This window comes from Crocodylus porosus, unplaced genomic scaffold (assembly GCF_001723895.1).
Source record: "Crocodylus porosus isolate Cpor-Errol unplaced genomic scaffold, CroPor_comp1, whole genome shotgun sequence".
Lineage (NCBI taxonomy): Eukaryota > Metazoa > Chordata > Crocodylia > Crocodylidae > Crocodylus > Crocodylus porosus.
This window is the reverse complement of record NW_017728943.1, coordinates 38,590,273-38,604,248: the sequence shown is the minus strand read 5'-3', so window position 1 is coordinate 38,604,248 and position 13,976 is coordinate 38,590,273. Positions and strand designations below refer to the sequence as shown.

The 13,976-nt window shown below is 43.0% G+C and overlaps 1 protein-coding gene across 1 annotated transcript in view; it reads right to left on the bottom strand.

Moving 5' to 3' along the window:
* Nucleotides 1-6,328: 6,328 nt before the first annotated feature.
* The window catches only part of PELI1 (pellino E3 ubiquitin protein ligase 1), a 12,786-nt gene continuing 5,138 nt past the window's right edge, over nt 6,329-13,976 (bottom strand). Inside the window, exons 3-6 of the mRNA XM_019549182.1 lie at nt 12,611-12,712; nt 10,832-11,029; nt 10,533-10,721; nt 6,329-8,852 (exon numbers count right to left, since the gene is read on the bottom strand). Coding sequence (XP_019404727.1) covers nt 8,286-8,852; nt 10,533-10,721; nt 10,832-11,029; nt 12,611-12,712 — 1,056 coding nt within the window. The 3' untranslated portion in view covers nt 6,329-8,285. The remainder of the gene's footprint in view (nt 8,853-10,532; nt 10,722-10,831; nt 11,030-12,610; nt 12,713-13,976) is intronic.

Below are 13,976 nucleotides of genomic sequence, written 5' to 3'. Positions count from 1 at the left end.
ATTGAGGGCTAGCTTCTCCTTTCCATTAGAAACAGGAAAATAGATAGGTTTGTTGAAAATACAAGGCTATAACTTATTAAAGGGGCCCTGTTACTGTTACATTTCTAAAGGACAGCAGAGGGAAGCTAGCCATACAAATCAGTTTAAGGTTGCCTGCTTACACACACAGGTACACAGAGCAGCTGCAGCGAAAGAGGAAGGAAAACAAAACTAACAGAGGAAACAGATTAATAACTGACTAATGCCCAAGCATTGCTCAGTTTCAGCAAAGGTGCCACTAAAACAGTAACATTCAGAGGTGGTAAAGCCAGTTAATGTAACAGGATGACAGTAATCACCAAGCTACAAAAAGGGCAATATTCGTAAGTACATTCTTAATTCTACAGGCAGCATTTGGTTTGTTACCCACTCTGCTAAAATGACTGAAGCCAGGGAGTTTCAACCCTTTTGACTGGGAACCCCTTTTCCACTTCAGGGCCAACCATCCCCCAAAACACAACTTTTCCCTCCCATTTAACCCCCTGATATTTGCTTGGAATCATGGTCCCAGGTTGACATTCCCTAGGTACAAAAAAGTAGGATAGGAATCACAAATACTGATGTCAGGGGCACAGGGCTGAGCAGATGAGGTGTGTGTGTGTGTGTGTGTGTGTGTGTGTGTGTGTGTGTGTGTGTGTGTGTGTGTGTGTGTGTGTGTGTGTGTGTAAGGCTAAGGCTTCATCTGTTTTTGTTTGGGTTTTTTCCAGCAGAGGCATGCCATAATTTACAAATGTTTTCTTACTCTCCCTGGACTTCTGTCCAGCTCTGACCTTTCTTGGAATAGGAGTAATTCCATTGCCATGAACATTTTAATGCTGTCCCTGTGATTTCCAGTTACTCCTCAGCCCATGAGCACATCCTCAGATGGGGGTGTCTGATCAGCTGCTTGTCTGCTTCTACACAGCCACAGCTGGGTGAGACAAACACCAGATGGGGAGGCAGGCAGAGGTGCTTTTTCATGTGTTCCCAAGAGGGTGGTTGCTGAACAGATCAGCATCTGCTTGGGTCAAGTACAGGTCCTGGCCCCATAGAGAAAAAGAGCAGACAATGTATGACAGACCAGCTGAGAAGAACATAGGAACTGAGTCAGGAATAGAAAGGATCAGGCACTTATGAACATGACATTCCACAATGATATGCTTGTATGTGGTCCAAGGCCACATTTCCACAGTTATTGTTCATATCAAAGCCTTTGCAATTCCCCAAAGACAACAATATGCTGGGATATAGCTAATATTGGGTATTTCTAACTCCTTTCAAAGCTCTATTTGCAGAATAGACCCAAGTTTGTTGATTAGTGAAATTATTTTCCCATGCGTCATCATCTGTAGCACACGCTGCTATTGTCTGTAGTGATGACGCACCAAATGGGTTTGGAGCATTTGGTGTGGGAAAGATCTAGCATTGCTTATGGGCACAAACACAAGTGGCACAGTACAAATCCTGCTGTTGCATGAAATGGGAGTCCTGATACAGTGTTTCTTTAAGGGGGAACACATTGATCCTGGCAGCAAAGAAACATTTCTGCTAAGGGACAGCCCACTGTATCGCTGAAGACAGCACTGAAGTCCCTGAACCCTTGTTGGCTCTAGTCACTAACCCAGCATGCAGCCATCACATAGCTACCCAGCACCACACTGTTTGTAAAGCTGGATGTCATGGGAAGGTGACCAGGCTTACAAGGTGACCAGCTTTTGTGCCAGTGTCACGTGCATTTGGAGTGAATGGACCATTCCTTGTTTCCTTAGGCTGCTACCTTTCTGAAGAGGAAACTAGGAAGGGGACGTAACTGCAACTCAGAACACCCAGCACCAACAAAGAAGCTAATGAATTGGCTGTCAGAGGGTGGCAGCGAGCAGGTAAGAAACATACTAGCAGCAAACATCAGTGTGATTCATTAGCAGCCCCTTTCCTACTCTGCAAGCATTTGCTAACAACGGATGTCAAGCTGCTGCTTTCCACCACTACTGACTCCATCAGCTTTCTGAATCTGCAAAGCAAGCATCAGGTGTAAAAATTCCCACCCCACCTGGAATGTTGCAGAACACAGAAACTACCACCTGCTGCCAACTGACTTTCTGTAGCCTGTAACCTTAGCTATCCTGATTAGGCAGCTGGAAGACACTGTTCTTATGATGCAAACCATCACAGATCACTTTCTAGCCTAAAATGTGTGGACCTTAAAGGCTGCTCATTCCCAGGAACATCCTTTGGCAATTTTACTGCAGAAGCATGGTCTTGTGGCACAAACTCATGCTCAGCTTCAATGCTTCATAGCTTCCACTTGTGGTAGCTTCGGGCAATTTGCTCTGGTCACTACCATTTGTACCTACCTAACATGGGAACCAGGGATTGACTTAGGGGCCCAACACGGCAAATGGCACTAACTGCCTTTGACCAACAAGGGTCCCTTGGCTGCAGCTAACAAATGCATGTCCAAGTAGATCACATTAGGAACCAAGAACCCAGGGGGAAGCTTGAAAAACTGTTTAAGTGACTTAATCATTTAAGTCACCAGATCTTTTCTGTAGTTGGGATAAAGACAGGGCAGAGTGGCACATTAAAGTAACTGATTCAGAGGGATGAACTTTTGTAGGCAACGACCAACTTCATCTGATGCTACAAATGGACAACAAAAGCTTATGCCTCTCAAAAAGAATCACCCTGCCCTGCTTTACATCAGACTAACATCACTAACTCAAGTTGCTTTTGAAAACAGGACTTGAGCGCTTTTAAATACTTTACCCCCACCTATTGCATTCTAAACCCACATTCATTTTACAACTTGATCATGAAGTATGTGAAACTTTAAATCAAGTGTGTCAAACGTAAGGCCCATGGAGCCCTGATCCCACCCATAGGTCCCAGGCTGCCGCATGGGCTGGACACAGTGCTGTGAGCACTACACACAGCAAAGGGGAAGGGGGTGTCAGTTGGGGGCATGTGCCAGATTGGCTATGTGAGCTGTGTCCAGGGCTGACCTGAAGCATGCTGCACTGGAGCCAGTGAAAAGGGCTGGCCTAACAGGGTGCCCTATGCCATCCCTGAGTGACACCTGCAAAGCGAGCCCCAGAATGGGACTAGTGCAAGCTGCATGTGGCATGCAGGCCTGGACCGGGCACATGTGCTGTGAGGCCCTGTGCTGGACCAGCCCTGCATGCTGGCTCCAGCACAATGCAATCCAGCCTGCAGAACAGCTCAGTGACTTTCATCTGGCGTACTGGGCTGAATGAATTTGACACCCCTCCCTTAGATTAGTAGCCATGTAATTTATAAAGTAAGATCAGGCCTTAAGACAGCACTCGGAGATAGACCTCATTCAAACCTATCTTATCTAAATTGCAAATAACCGAACAGGGCTTTGGTTCATGATCATGCAGTCAGGCAGCATCCATCAGCTATATCAGTTTGCTTCAGAGTTCTGAACAAAGAAAAATCCCAGCTGGGAAGGAGCAGGATGCTTCTATGTTCCAACATCTCGCCTGCTTACAAGAAAAGAAGTGGCAAGCAGCAATAGAGCCTGGAAACACGTGCCATAGGAACCCATAGCATCTTATAAAATCTAATCTCAGGCCTGTGTACATTATTAACATAATGAGGCTCAGTGACTCAGTTCATTCTATGCAGGCTGCAGTTCTTGTTTTCCTTCTGAAGTGTTCCTCCCCTCCTGGAGCCCAGAGGAACAGTGGTGATAAAACATGAACTTCATAAAAGATAAGGATTTCTAGTATCATCTGAGGCCATCATACAAATGCATTGCTAAGTGTGCTGCATGCATATGCATCACAGTGACTATAAATGCTGCTTCATGGCAGCTTTTCCACAAATTCTGTTCTTAATTCTTAAGAGTGTGCTTAAGTGAGCACATTCCCGCCCCCCCCCCCCATTTACTATAGTGTTGAATGGCTTTAAAAGTCAGCTGTAAAAAGCAGATTTCTCTTTAACTGGTTCAGAAATGTACAAGTGTTCATTGGTGACAGACTACTTTGGCAGAAAGCACTTGAAGGTAGACTGTCATTTGTGAAAGCTTATGCATCTCTGAACCAGTTAGACACTAAAGGTGCCACCCTGCCCTGCCTTCTCCAATACTGGTCTTGTTGCTGGCAGTAAAGTTAATCTCCAAAGTGCCACCCTGTCCTGCTTTCTGCCTGACTTCAGACCATCATAGCCATGGGCATACTGAGGATTTTGTTAAGGGGAGGGGGGGAAGCTGCATGTTGCAGTAGTTGTATGCCCCTCACTCCCAGCCATCCTCCTCAACACCAGGATGGGTAGACTGCACTGTGGGAGCAAAAGCTGAGGTCTCAAGTCCCTCAGTCTGGTATCTTTCCTCCCCACCTCCCTTCTCCTCCAAGCACAGCAGCACATTACCCTCCCTTGTCCACCACTGCTGCTGTGCCCTGCTGACTGAGGGACAGGAAGGGGGAAAGCTCCAGAGCCACTCCTGCCCCACTCCAGCTAGGTTGAACATGGAGCCAGGTTCTGCCAGAGACAGCCATGGCACCAGTGGCAGGCAGGTTCCCTTCCCCAGGGCCTGTTCCGTGGGCTAGCAGGGAACATTAGGGGACCCAGCAGGGAAGAGAAACCCGCTTGTCACTGCTGCTGTCCCAAGCTGAGCCTGGCTCACCACAGAGCCCGCCTGGAGCATACAGAAGCAGCTCTGGAGCCTTTTCCATCCCTGGGACAGCCAGGGATAGTGGCAGCATGGGGAGAAGATGTGCTGCTGAGCACAGAGAAGGGGGTGGCAGGGATTCCTACTTGCTTCAGGGATTAAGTTCCTGCCTGTTGTTCTCATGACATTGTAGACCGAGGGGGGGGGGGGATGCATCCATGCCATTGCACCCCAACCTCTAGATCTGTTCTTGACTATAGCTAACTAGCTCTCTCTACTCAGGCCTGGAGAAGACACTAATTAGCGTTACTGGATTGTGTAGAAGATTAAGTCAGAGATGTTTGGTTTTTTGTTTGCTTTTATGTTTTGGATGTTCCTTATGCTTCAGTTAGAGAATACTATAGTTTCTACTCGCATCATATTGCTTTTTACTTACCCAAAGGCCAGAAACAAGAGCAGCGGGACCTGCTCAGGGAGCAGTAAATAGCCAGGATTTTGTCCATCTGGGAAGAGGGCACCATTTCTGCTGGGTGAGAATCTTGCCTTATTCATCTGTGCTTTGTTGCTTTGAGATTAAAATCAGGACCAGAAGACTGGAAGGGACCAGCTGCATCAAACCTAGACCTCTAAACTTGCAGATAACTTTTCATGAAAGCAATATACAGAAGATACTAAGTGAACAGTGGTTGGTTTTTTTTTTACTTCTATTTATGCTGAGAGGCTGTTTCAACACCAAAATGCTCTAACAGTTAGGAACCTTCTTCCAATTTCCAGCCTAAATTTATTCATGGCTACTTCATACCCATTTGTTCTGGTGCCAACATTGTTGTTTAGCTTCAATACTTTTTTTCTCTCTCCCTGGCATTTAGTCTCTAGTGTATTTATAGAGAACAAGTCATGTCCCTTCTCAGCATTCATTTTGCTGGACTACATGAGCCAAACTCATTTAGTCTCTTTTCATATGATAGGCGCTCTGCTCCCATCATCAGCATATTAGTCCTTCTCTGCACCTGTTCCAACTGAGTTTAGGGCCTTGTACTATGCTACCAATACTTCTTTATCTCTCCTGGAAGTGGCTCTCCTGATGCACACTAAGACCACGTTTGCCTTTATCAGAACTGCAGCAGCAGGGTGGCACATAGTCATGCCATCACGATAGTACATCCTGCTCCATCTTCAGTCATCTTCAACTGATGGGTTTTCAGCCAATGATACACTTGGCCCCTAACCTAAAAAGCTCTTGAAGTCGAAAGAGGTGCCAGAATTGGCAGCTTTGAGGGGGTTGTGGAGAAGAGGAATGCTCCCTTTTGAGCAGTCTGGATGCAGCACAAGGAATCCTGCAGTGAAGAGCAGTATTACCCCCTGCTAACCCTGTTTGGATTGAAACTCTATGCAGAAGTGGACACAAAGGCTAAAGAGAAAGGAATGGGAGTACCACTGTCCCAAATTTGGAGGGATTCCTTTCATATGGGGGTAGTCTGTGTCATCATCATAACTCCATTACCCAAAGATTGTATCATTGGATTTTTGTGTTCTAACCAGGGAGAAAAAGTATCTTTCCCACTTCAGACATCTTACAGAGACAACTCAAATAATACTAATAATTCTTTTGAACTCTGCTAAACCTTTCCCATCTGAGCAGAGATAAATCAAACATAGCAACAGACAATACTGTAATTCCTATTTTTGAAAAGTGTTTACTCACATAGTTTGAATAAATTAATTTGCAAATAAAAATTAAACTACAGTATAATATAGTCTTAATATAAATGATTAGAACAAGTACAATACAGGGGATCCTTGCTGCATAAGTCTCATTACTTAATGCATATAACAATCTGAAAAATGTCAAAATCAGTTATATTTCTATGAAAGGGGTGTAACAGCAGTTACTTGTACATGACAGCTAACTAAACTTATAATACAGACTTCCTGACATGCATTTCCTGAGTGAACCAAACAATATATACTATTTCTTTTTAAAATGTAGAAACAATTCTTGAGAGTCAAAATAAAATCTGTGACTTAAGCAACACAGGTCATTTTGTTTTTACCAGGGGAAGTTTAGAAAGGGTGTGAAGGGGGGGGAGGGGGAGCTATGCTACAGAGTACAGGAATTTGCTACTGTCAATTTATGCAGTACATATTTCCAAACCAAAAAAAAAAAGTTTAATAGCTGATTAAAAAATGAAACAAAAACACAGAGCTCAACTCAATCCTTAAATATCAGGTTGTACATTTGTCACAAAGTATGGTGGGTTAGCATCAAGCTGCATGTAGTGCACAGCCTCTGCTGGTAAGAGATGGAGGAGGGAGCAAAGACAGGAGAGCATTTTGGGTGGTTATTGAAAGCGAGACTAAGCACTGACTTGAATCAGCTGTAGTGTGAATAGCCTTCATGCAAGCTTCCCACACGCAGCTCTGCAAATCCAACTCAGTCTCAACCTGAGCTTTTCCTGAGCAAAGACTTCCAATTGAGCCAAATAAGTCAATGGCCCTGGGATGTAGCCCATTAGGTACCAGGCTGTTATTTCCTATCACTTGTGGTCTAACTGCATATGTGCACTCACCTCCCTGGAGCTGAAAGGTAAATGTAGTAAAAGCAAGTTGGCCTCCTACCTGCCCTTGTAGTTTTCAACAGAGATTCTGCAATTGGTCAGACCCAATTTAAAGGGGGAAAAAAATAAAAGAACAAGGGGGGAAAAAAAAAAAAAAAATCACACCTTTTTGGCTAATTTGCAAGTTTTTCCAATACTGAAAAAATGGCTGAGCCGTGTTTTTAGGGGGGTTTCTATCTGCTCTGTTACTGTTTAAATTAAAACCCCACAAATGTTACTAATACTAAATAAAGAGACTAATACTAAGGGAGAAAAATCCTTAAATTTAGATTAAATTGCATATTCAAAGAATTAGGTAAATGCTTTCTTGTTATCAGTACTTTTATTATGTTCCTATCCAATGGAGGGACATTTCAAGAGGTCCATCTTAACTTTCATGTAGTTAAGCACACTTTAACAACAATTTAATTTGCATTATTTTTAAAAAAGTTTTCAGCTATTCTAGGAACTCAGTATTATTTTAAATTAAAAAAAAACTCTACTTTTTTTCTTTCCTTACTTTCCCCACCCAGAACTAATCTACACATCCAGTCGATGGATGTAACACACTACTACCATGCTACTCTAAAACGCTCTAGGATATTTTCAATAATAAAGATAAATAGAAAAAGTTAATATACAGGTTGCTATATTTTACAATGTTTGCATCAAAGCTGTAAACTAATGTCAACTGAGCTGACCATTTTACCCTCTGTTATACAAAATAACTTTTAAGCTACCAAGGGCATGTCATCCAAAAACATTAAATTGAAGGCATCGTATTTCTCTCTGCATAACTCCTTTCCCCACTTTAAAAGTAGTCACTAAACAAAGAGGCAAAAACCCTTGCCCCATAAATTCTCTTTTTTTCTCCAGACTTTTCCTGATGTAGAGAGGGATTTAGGTGCTCTAACAAAAACAAAACAAAACAAAAATCTTAATTTTAATGCAAACTGTCAAAGCCCAGAGAATGAGACAGTTGGTTTAAAATCAGAGCTTAGCTTATAAGTTTAATGCAGTTCTTGATGGCATGTGTGTTAGTCAAGAGGTCCTTGGAAAATAAGTCTGATGTAACCTTGTTCACCAGCCAGCTGATGTGCGCAGAATGGACAGGCTGCATGAAAAGTATGAGTACCATGAGGAAGAGGAATTTGGGACCAATATGCTGTTGTCTTTTCTGAGCACACGTGTCCACATGGGCTGAATGCGTGAGTTGGAGGTCCTGCATCCACATAAAATCCAGCTTCACATCCAAGCCACAGAGGCACGTAGGGGCCAACAGAGCGGCACATGGGACACTCCCGATCCTTCCCGTCTCTCTCCTCTTTGTTTCCCCAGTTGTGATAACCATGTACATGGCCACAGTTCAGATACACCCAAGGCTGCTTTTCATCGACAACATCCTTCCTCTTCATGCTAGGAAATGCCAATGTGTTAAACCCCACTGGACACTGAGGCCTGGCTGCATTTATTTCCTGTCTTAGGGCCTCCAAATGCTTCACTGTAGGAGTGCGTGAAAGGCCTTCTGCAGTGCGCCATAGCAATGTAGCTCCACACAGATCAATCAGTGAGCCATCTTGGAGTTGGTTGGTTTCATTCTCAACCTTTGGAAGGGGATGGAAATATGCAGATGTTACAAAACATGGGATTGAAAGAAAATGAACATAATCACCAAACAACTTAAGAGTCAAATCTTGTCAAGCACCTCCAGCCAAAAGCTGAGTGACTACCAATAGTGAGTGTCTAACTAAGGATGCCTGGAGAGGGCCCTGTGTGGATGATTTCAGAAAAATTCAGGACATTTAAAGACAGGATGACCATCCATCCTGGTTTGGCCAGGACAGTCCCAGATTATGGAGAATGGTCCCAGCCAGCTGGTGAAAAGTAAAATGAGTGTCTCAAGCAGAGGGTGGGAAAGCAGAGCAACACAAGCTATGAAATAGAAAGCTCTATCAGACAGCAAAATTGCCCTAAGAGAAATTATCCTGACCAGTGGAATGACCATTAGAAAGAGATGACTGTTAACATCTTTGCAGTGAAGAACAATGGGTCACTAATAGGCCACTGACTCCCTTAGTTGTCTGAATAGTAAAACCAGAGCTGCACCACTGCTGCCTTGCCTGCAACAGCCCCACTGACTTGAGATGGGCCGAGGAGGGAGAGGGGGGGGTCAGTGTCCCACATTTTCCACTGTCCCTTATAGTTATCCTATTTAAAAGAGGTCTCAGATAGGACAACCAAAAGCTGAGACCTTCACAAACAAACTTGCTTATAATCATCTTTAAAGTCCTTCCTGATTATGTTTCTAACTAAGCCAGTTGAACTGTCAGAGAAGAAAGAGCTGCAGATTGGCATGGGACCATGAAAATAAAACTTACTTCATACTCCATTATGCTTACAAAATTGTGTGAAATAAAATGCACACTAATCTCAAATCACAAACAAACAAAAAACCGAAAGTAGCCAACATTCCTAAACAAATACACCATAAGAACATAAACAAGTTAGGGGTGCACTGATAAAGATTTTTTTGGCCAACATTGATGGCTAATTATTAACCAGCCATGTCAGTTGATACCTATCCAATAGCTGATATGCAGCCCAGCAGCTTAGAGAGCAGCATCTGGCTGGTAAGTCTGGGGGTAGGGTGGGGAGAGTGTGTTGGGGAGGGAAGGAATGTGAGGGGGGGGCACATTGAGGCTGCTGTGGTAAGGGAGGAAGTGGGACTGGGGCACACGCTGGCCAGCCAAGGTGGGGCATGGAGCAGAGCTGTGGGCGATACATCGCTGCCCTCTAAAAACAAATGAAGCAGCTTGGTCAAAAATAAATAATAAAGACAATGTAATGTCATTCCCTCAGGAACTGTTTTTGAATGGGGCTTACATTTTAAAGAAATCTTGGCAACTTCTGAAGAACCATGAGAAAATTATTCTGGAAAACCATGGAAGTCTTGGGAAAAGTATAAGCAAGAGAGGAAATGCTAGGAGTAATTTTTGCATCACAGGGTAGTAAAGCTTTCTCTGCTCATAGAACACCACTCAATTCAGCAGATCAGTTAGATACGCAGTAAAACAACTAATTTAAAAACAGATTCTGCCAGTCTTACTCACACTGAGTCAGCCCCTATCAAATGGCTTCACCATTCACAAAAAGTGTCAACATGAATATGGAGTAAGGCACTTCAGCAAAACAACAGCTAGAATCTGCCTCACTCAGTTCAAGCCAAACCTTTTATGGCTGTATGTCTCAAACATGATGCATAAAATGCTGCTTGCAACACTTACCATTTTTCCTCTCTGTTGAGCAGATCTGGTTTCACGCAGACTGAATACATTCCCACACACAGATATCTCCCTCCACACCCCTGGTTTGGAGTCCTCGGTAAACCCATTGCGTGGATGCATAACAAGAACTCCATTTGTGGTTAATCCATCCATCTGCCCATCTGACGTCTTCCACTTGGCAGCCTTCTCCTGTGAGGAATGACATCAATGAAAGAACTTCCATTCACCTTTAATTCTGAGTTAAGAGCTAGTTGAAATATAAGGCTGCACTGAGCCAGGAAGAGAAAGTGGCTCTTTACCCCAAGAAAGATGTTTTTGGATGAGTCGAATCCTGCAGCATATATTCTTGCTGTGAAAGGAGGGTTCCGTTCACATATGATTCTGCAAGCAAACCTTGATATAGTGCTCTGTACTGACTGTGTATCTGAATTACTCTGACTTCCAGGAACTGTATCCGTCACAACAAAGTCAATTGGGCTTTCTGTTGACCGGCCAATCTGAGCAAGAGAAAATACAAGATTTCAGAAGATAGTTATGACATAATTTTTAAACCCAACAGAATTAGAAACCACCAGGAATAAACCATGACTTCCTGGACACTGAAGGCATTTTTCGACTTGAAATTTAGGTTTTTGACTATTTTGTACTATTCTGACCTGATGAATTACAGAACTCCTAATTGGTCATTCAGGAATCACAATACAGGTAAAAGAAGGGACAAATAATTATGAAGAAGTCGGATCTGACATGGCTTCCCACTGGAAGTCATCTCATCCAGAAAATTATAAATTAAGTTAGGCAGACAGACTGTTACAGTGCCACGACAGCCAAAAAGAAATCTGTTCATAGAAGACGACAATTAGTTGAGCTCTTGTGGTTATACAAGCCTAACCTAACCTAATGTTTTGATACCAAATTTTGGAACCTGCTGGATGTACAAACATCAGGAAAGAACACTTGGAGTATTATACCTGGCATTCCTGTTCTGAAAGAATACTGGAATCAAGATGATACTTGTTATAAGAGACTAGGCACATGAAGCTTGTATTTTAGTAAAAATATCCCTGCCACAGCTCAGTGCAACCAGGAAAAACAGTAAAATGCTATAAACACACCCTTCAGAAAACATTCTTCTGTCTGGCTGCAGAGAGGCTGCCCACAGTGTTCTCTTTCAGTTGCAAGCCATAGGGAATTCTCCCCTAAATTCAGGCGCTTTGAACCCTACTAGCAATTTCAAAGCTGCAGTCATACTATAATGAGCCTGAAGGGAGCACTTTTACAAGCAGCAACTGATACATTTACGTTATTGTAGCCCTTTTGTAGCTATCCCTGATTGCAGAGAAGCTTCTGCTACTGTCTTCAGGGGTTGCCACCTCCTTGGATCTGGCAGTATCACCACAGCCATTAGCTGAGACAGAAAAACATGCCATAACTGATGCAACAAAATCAATGCAGCTTTGGTGCAAGAAGAGACATGAGAAGAAAAATAAAAACTAATTTCTTCGGAAAGAAAAATCTTTAAGAATAAAACAGGAAATAAGATAAGATAAAACCCCCCACTAGGGTCCACTTCTACTCATGGTCCACATGATGTGAACCCAAAGTACATGCTAAACTCACTGGAGTTACAGCACTGCATCACAACCGAGTCCACTGTTCCAACATTTCCCCATTGCTGAAGTCACTTGCATTTAGGTTTTTTTTCCTATATCATAAAATAGCAATTAGTCCAAACTACTTGCACTTTGTATTTCTACTTCACTAATTAGAATTCTGTAAGAGTTCAGGAAATCAGTATACACTATATCTTTCAAAAGAAGAAAAGCAATAGGCAGGCTGAATGATCTGCACAAGTAGTTTACAGAAGAATCATGAATAAAATCCTACTCCTGAAATGACCAATCTCTTCTAATCAATTCTCCCTTGGGGCTCTTAAGCAATTTAAATAAACAGCAATTACAAAGATTGCAAGCTGAGGATTGAATGCATCCAGTATTAAACTCCTAAACTGCATGAATGCCACAAAAAGGTATCTTGTACTGTTTTCCGATACAGGAAATGTCTAAAACGTGACGTACCTGAAACATGTCAGTGTTGCTGTCATGTGTATATTCAACCACCACAGTCTGGGCCCGAGATAAGGTATATGATATACTATGTTGGTCCTTGTTGCTTATTGCCTATGGAAAAGAATAATATTTAAGCATCACAAATACAACAGATCAAAGATTAATAGTCAACAACTAATTAATGAGCAACTTAAACATATTGGCATCATAGCAGTTAGCATGACAGGAAAGCACTCTTTATAAGTTCATTTTCAGGCCTCTGTTTCTTAGCACAAGATGTGACACATTCACTTAAACACCATCTGAGCTCAGGTTTAACTGTCTGAGTTTAGCAGTCTAAGACATCCTTGGGATGTCCTGGGAATGACACTTCTGTGTTGTGGTCCACTTCTCCCCAGCACTCAAAGGAAAGTCAACTGGGTGTAGTATCCTGCAAGTGCTGTTCACAGGATGTGGCACATTCAGCATAAAGGATGGCAGTGGGGAGGGTGGCACTAAATATGAATCCCCCCCAAACACACACACAGAAACACACACACAAAGTCTGTTTCACCATCCCCAGTAATAGGCTTATTCTTTTCAATACCATGTGTTTTTGGACCAAAAAGGAAAAAAAAAAAAATGTATCCAACTTATTCCCAGGAATAGGAGTAAAAGGAACAAGAAATATGCAATAAAGTGCCACCTTTGTTATAAATCTGTGCAAGATGCAAACATCTAGGCTAAGTGCAAATGTGGGAAGTTAAAATGGGTTCAAAATTGCTACGTCATTTAAACTTAGCTTGTACCAGTGCTGACCTTACACTTAGGCTAGGGAAAGATATTACACACAAACTGGTTTAAGTGATCAGAAACTGGTTTAAACTTGTAACAGAAAAGATGTTCAGTGCACATAAACCAGTTTGAAAATGGCTGAAACCAATTTGAGATTGGTTGAATGTAGTATCAGACTTAACTGATTTGGGTCAAACCGGTTTATGCAATGTCTGTCCCAGACCCCTTGCTGGTTTAAGATAAACCAGACACCCCCAGCTTCCTGGTATGCTCTGTAGGCTGGGTGGCCCTCTCTACTCCACAGCAGCGCTGGCCCCTCCTCCTTGCTCCCTGGTTGCAGCTCCAACACAGACTGTGGGCTGCTCCCCACCCCCACTCCCTGCTAAGCAGGAATTCCTCCCTCCCCTCTGCCTTGCTGAGAAGGTGTCTGTATATTAGCTACTAGACCACATGCTGGTAATGTCCCTCTGTTGTTTTCTTAATGGGTTGATAAACACTTATCAATTCCCTGCTGGGCTAATCAAAGCGTCCTGCCAGGGTCTGGCTATGTCCCCCCTCAGCTCAGTGCTGTGAAAGGGATGGAAGAGCTGCTCTAGCATTC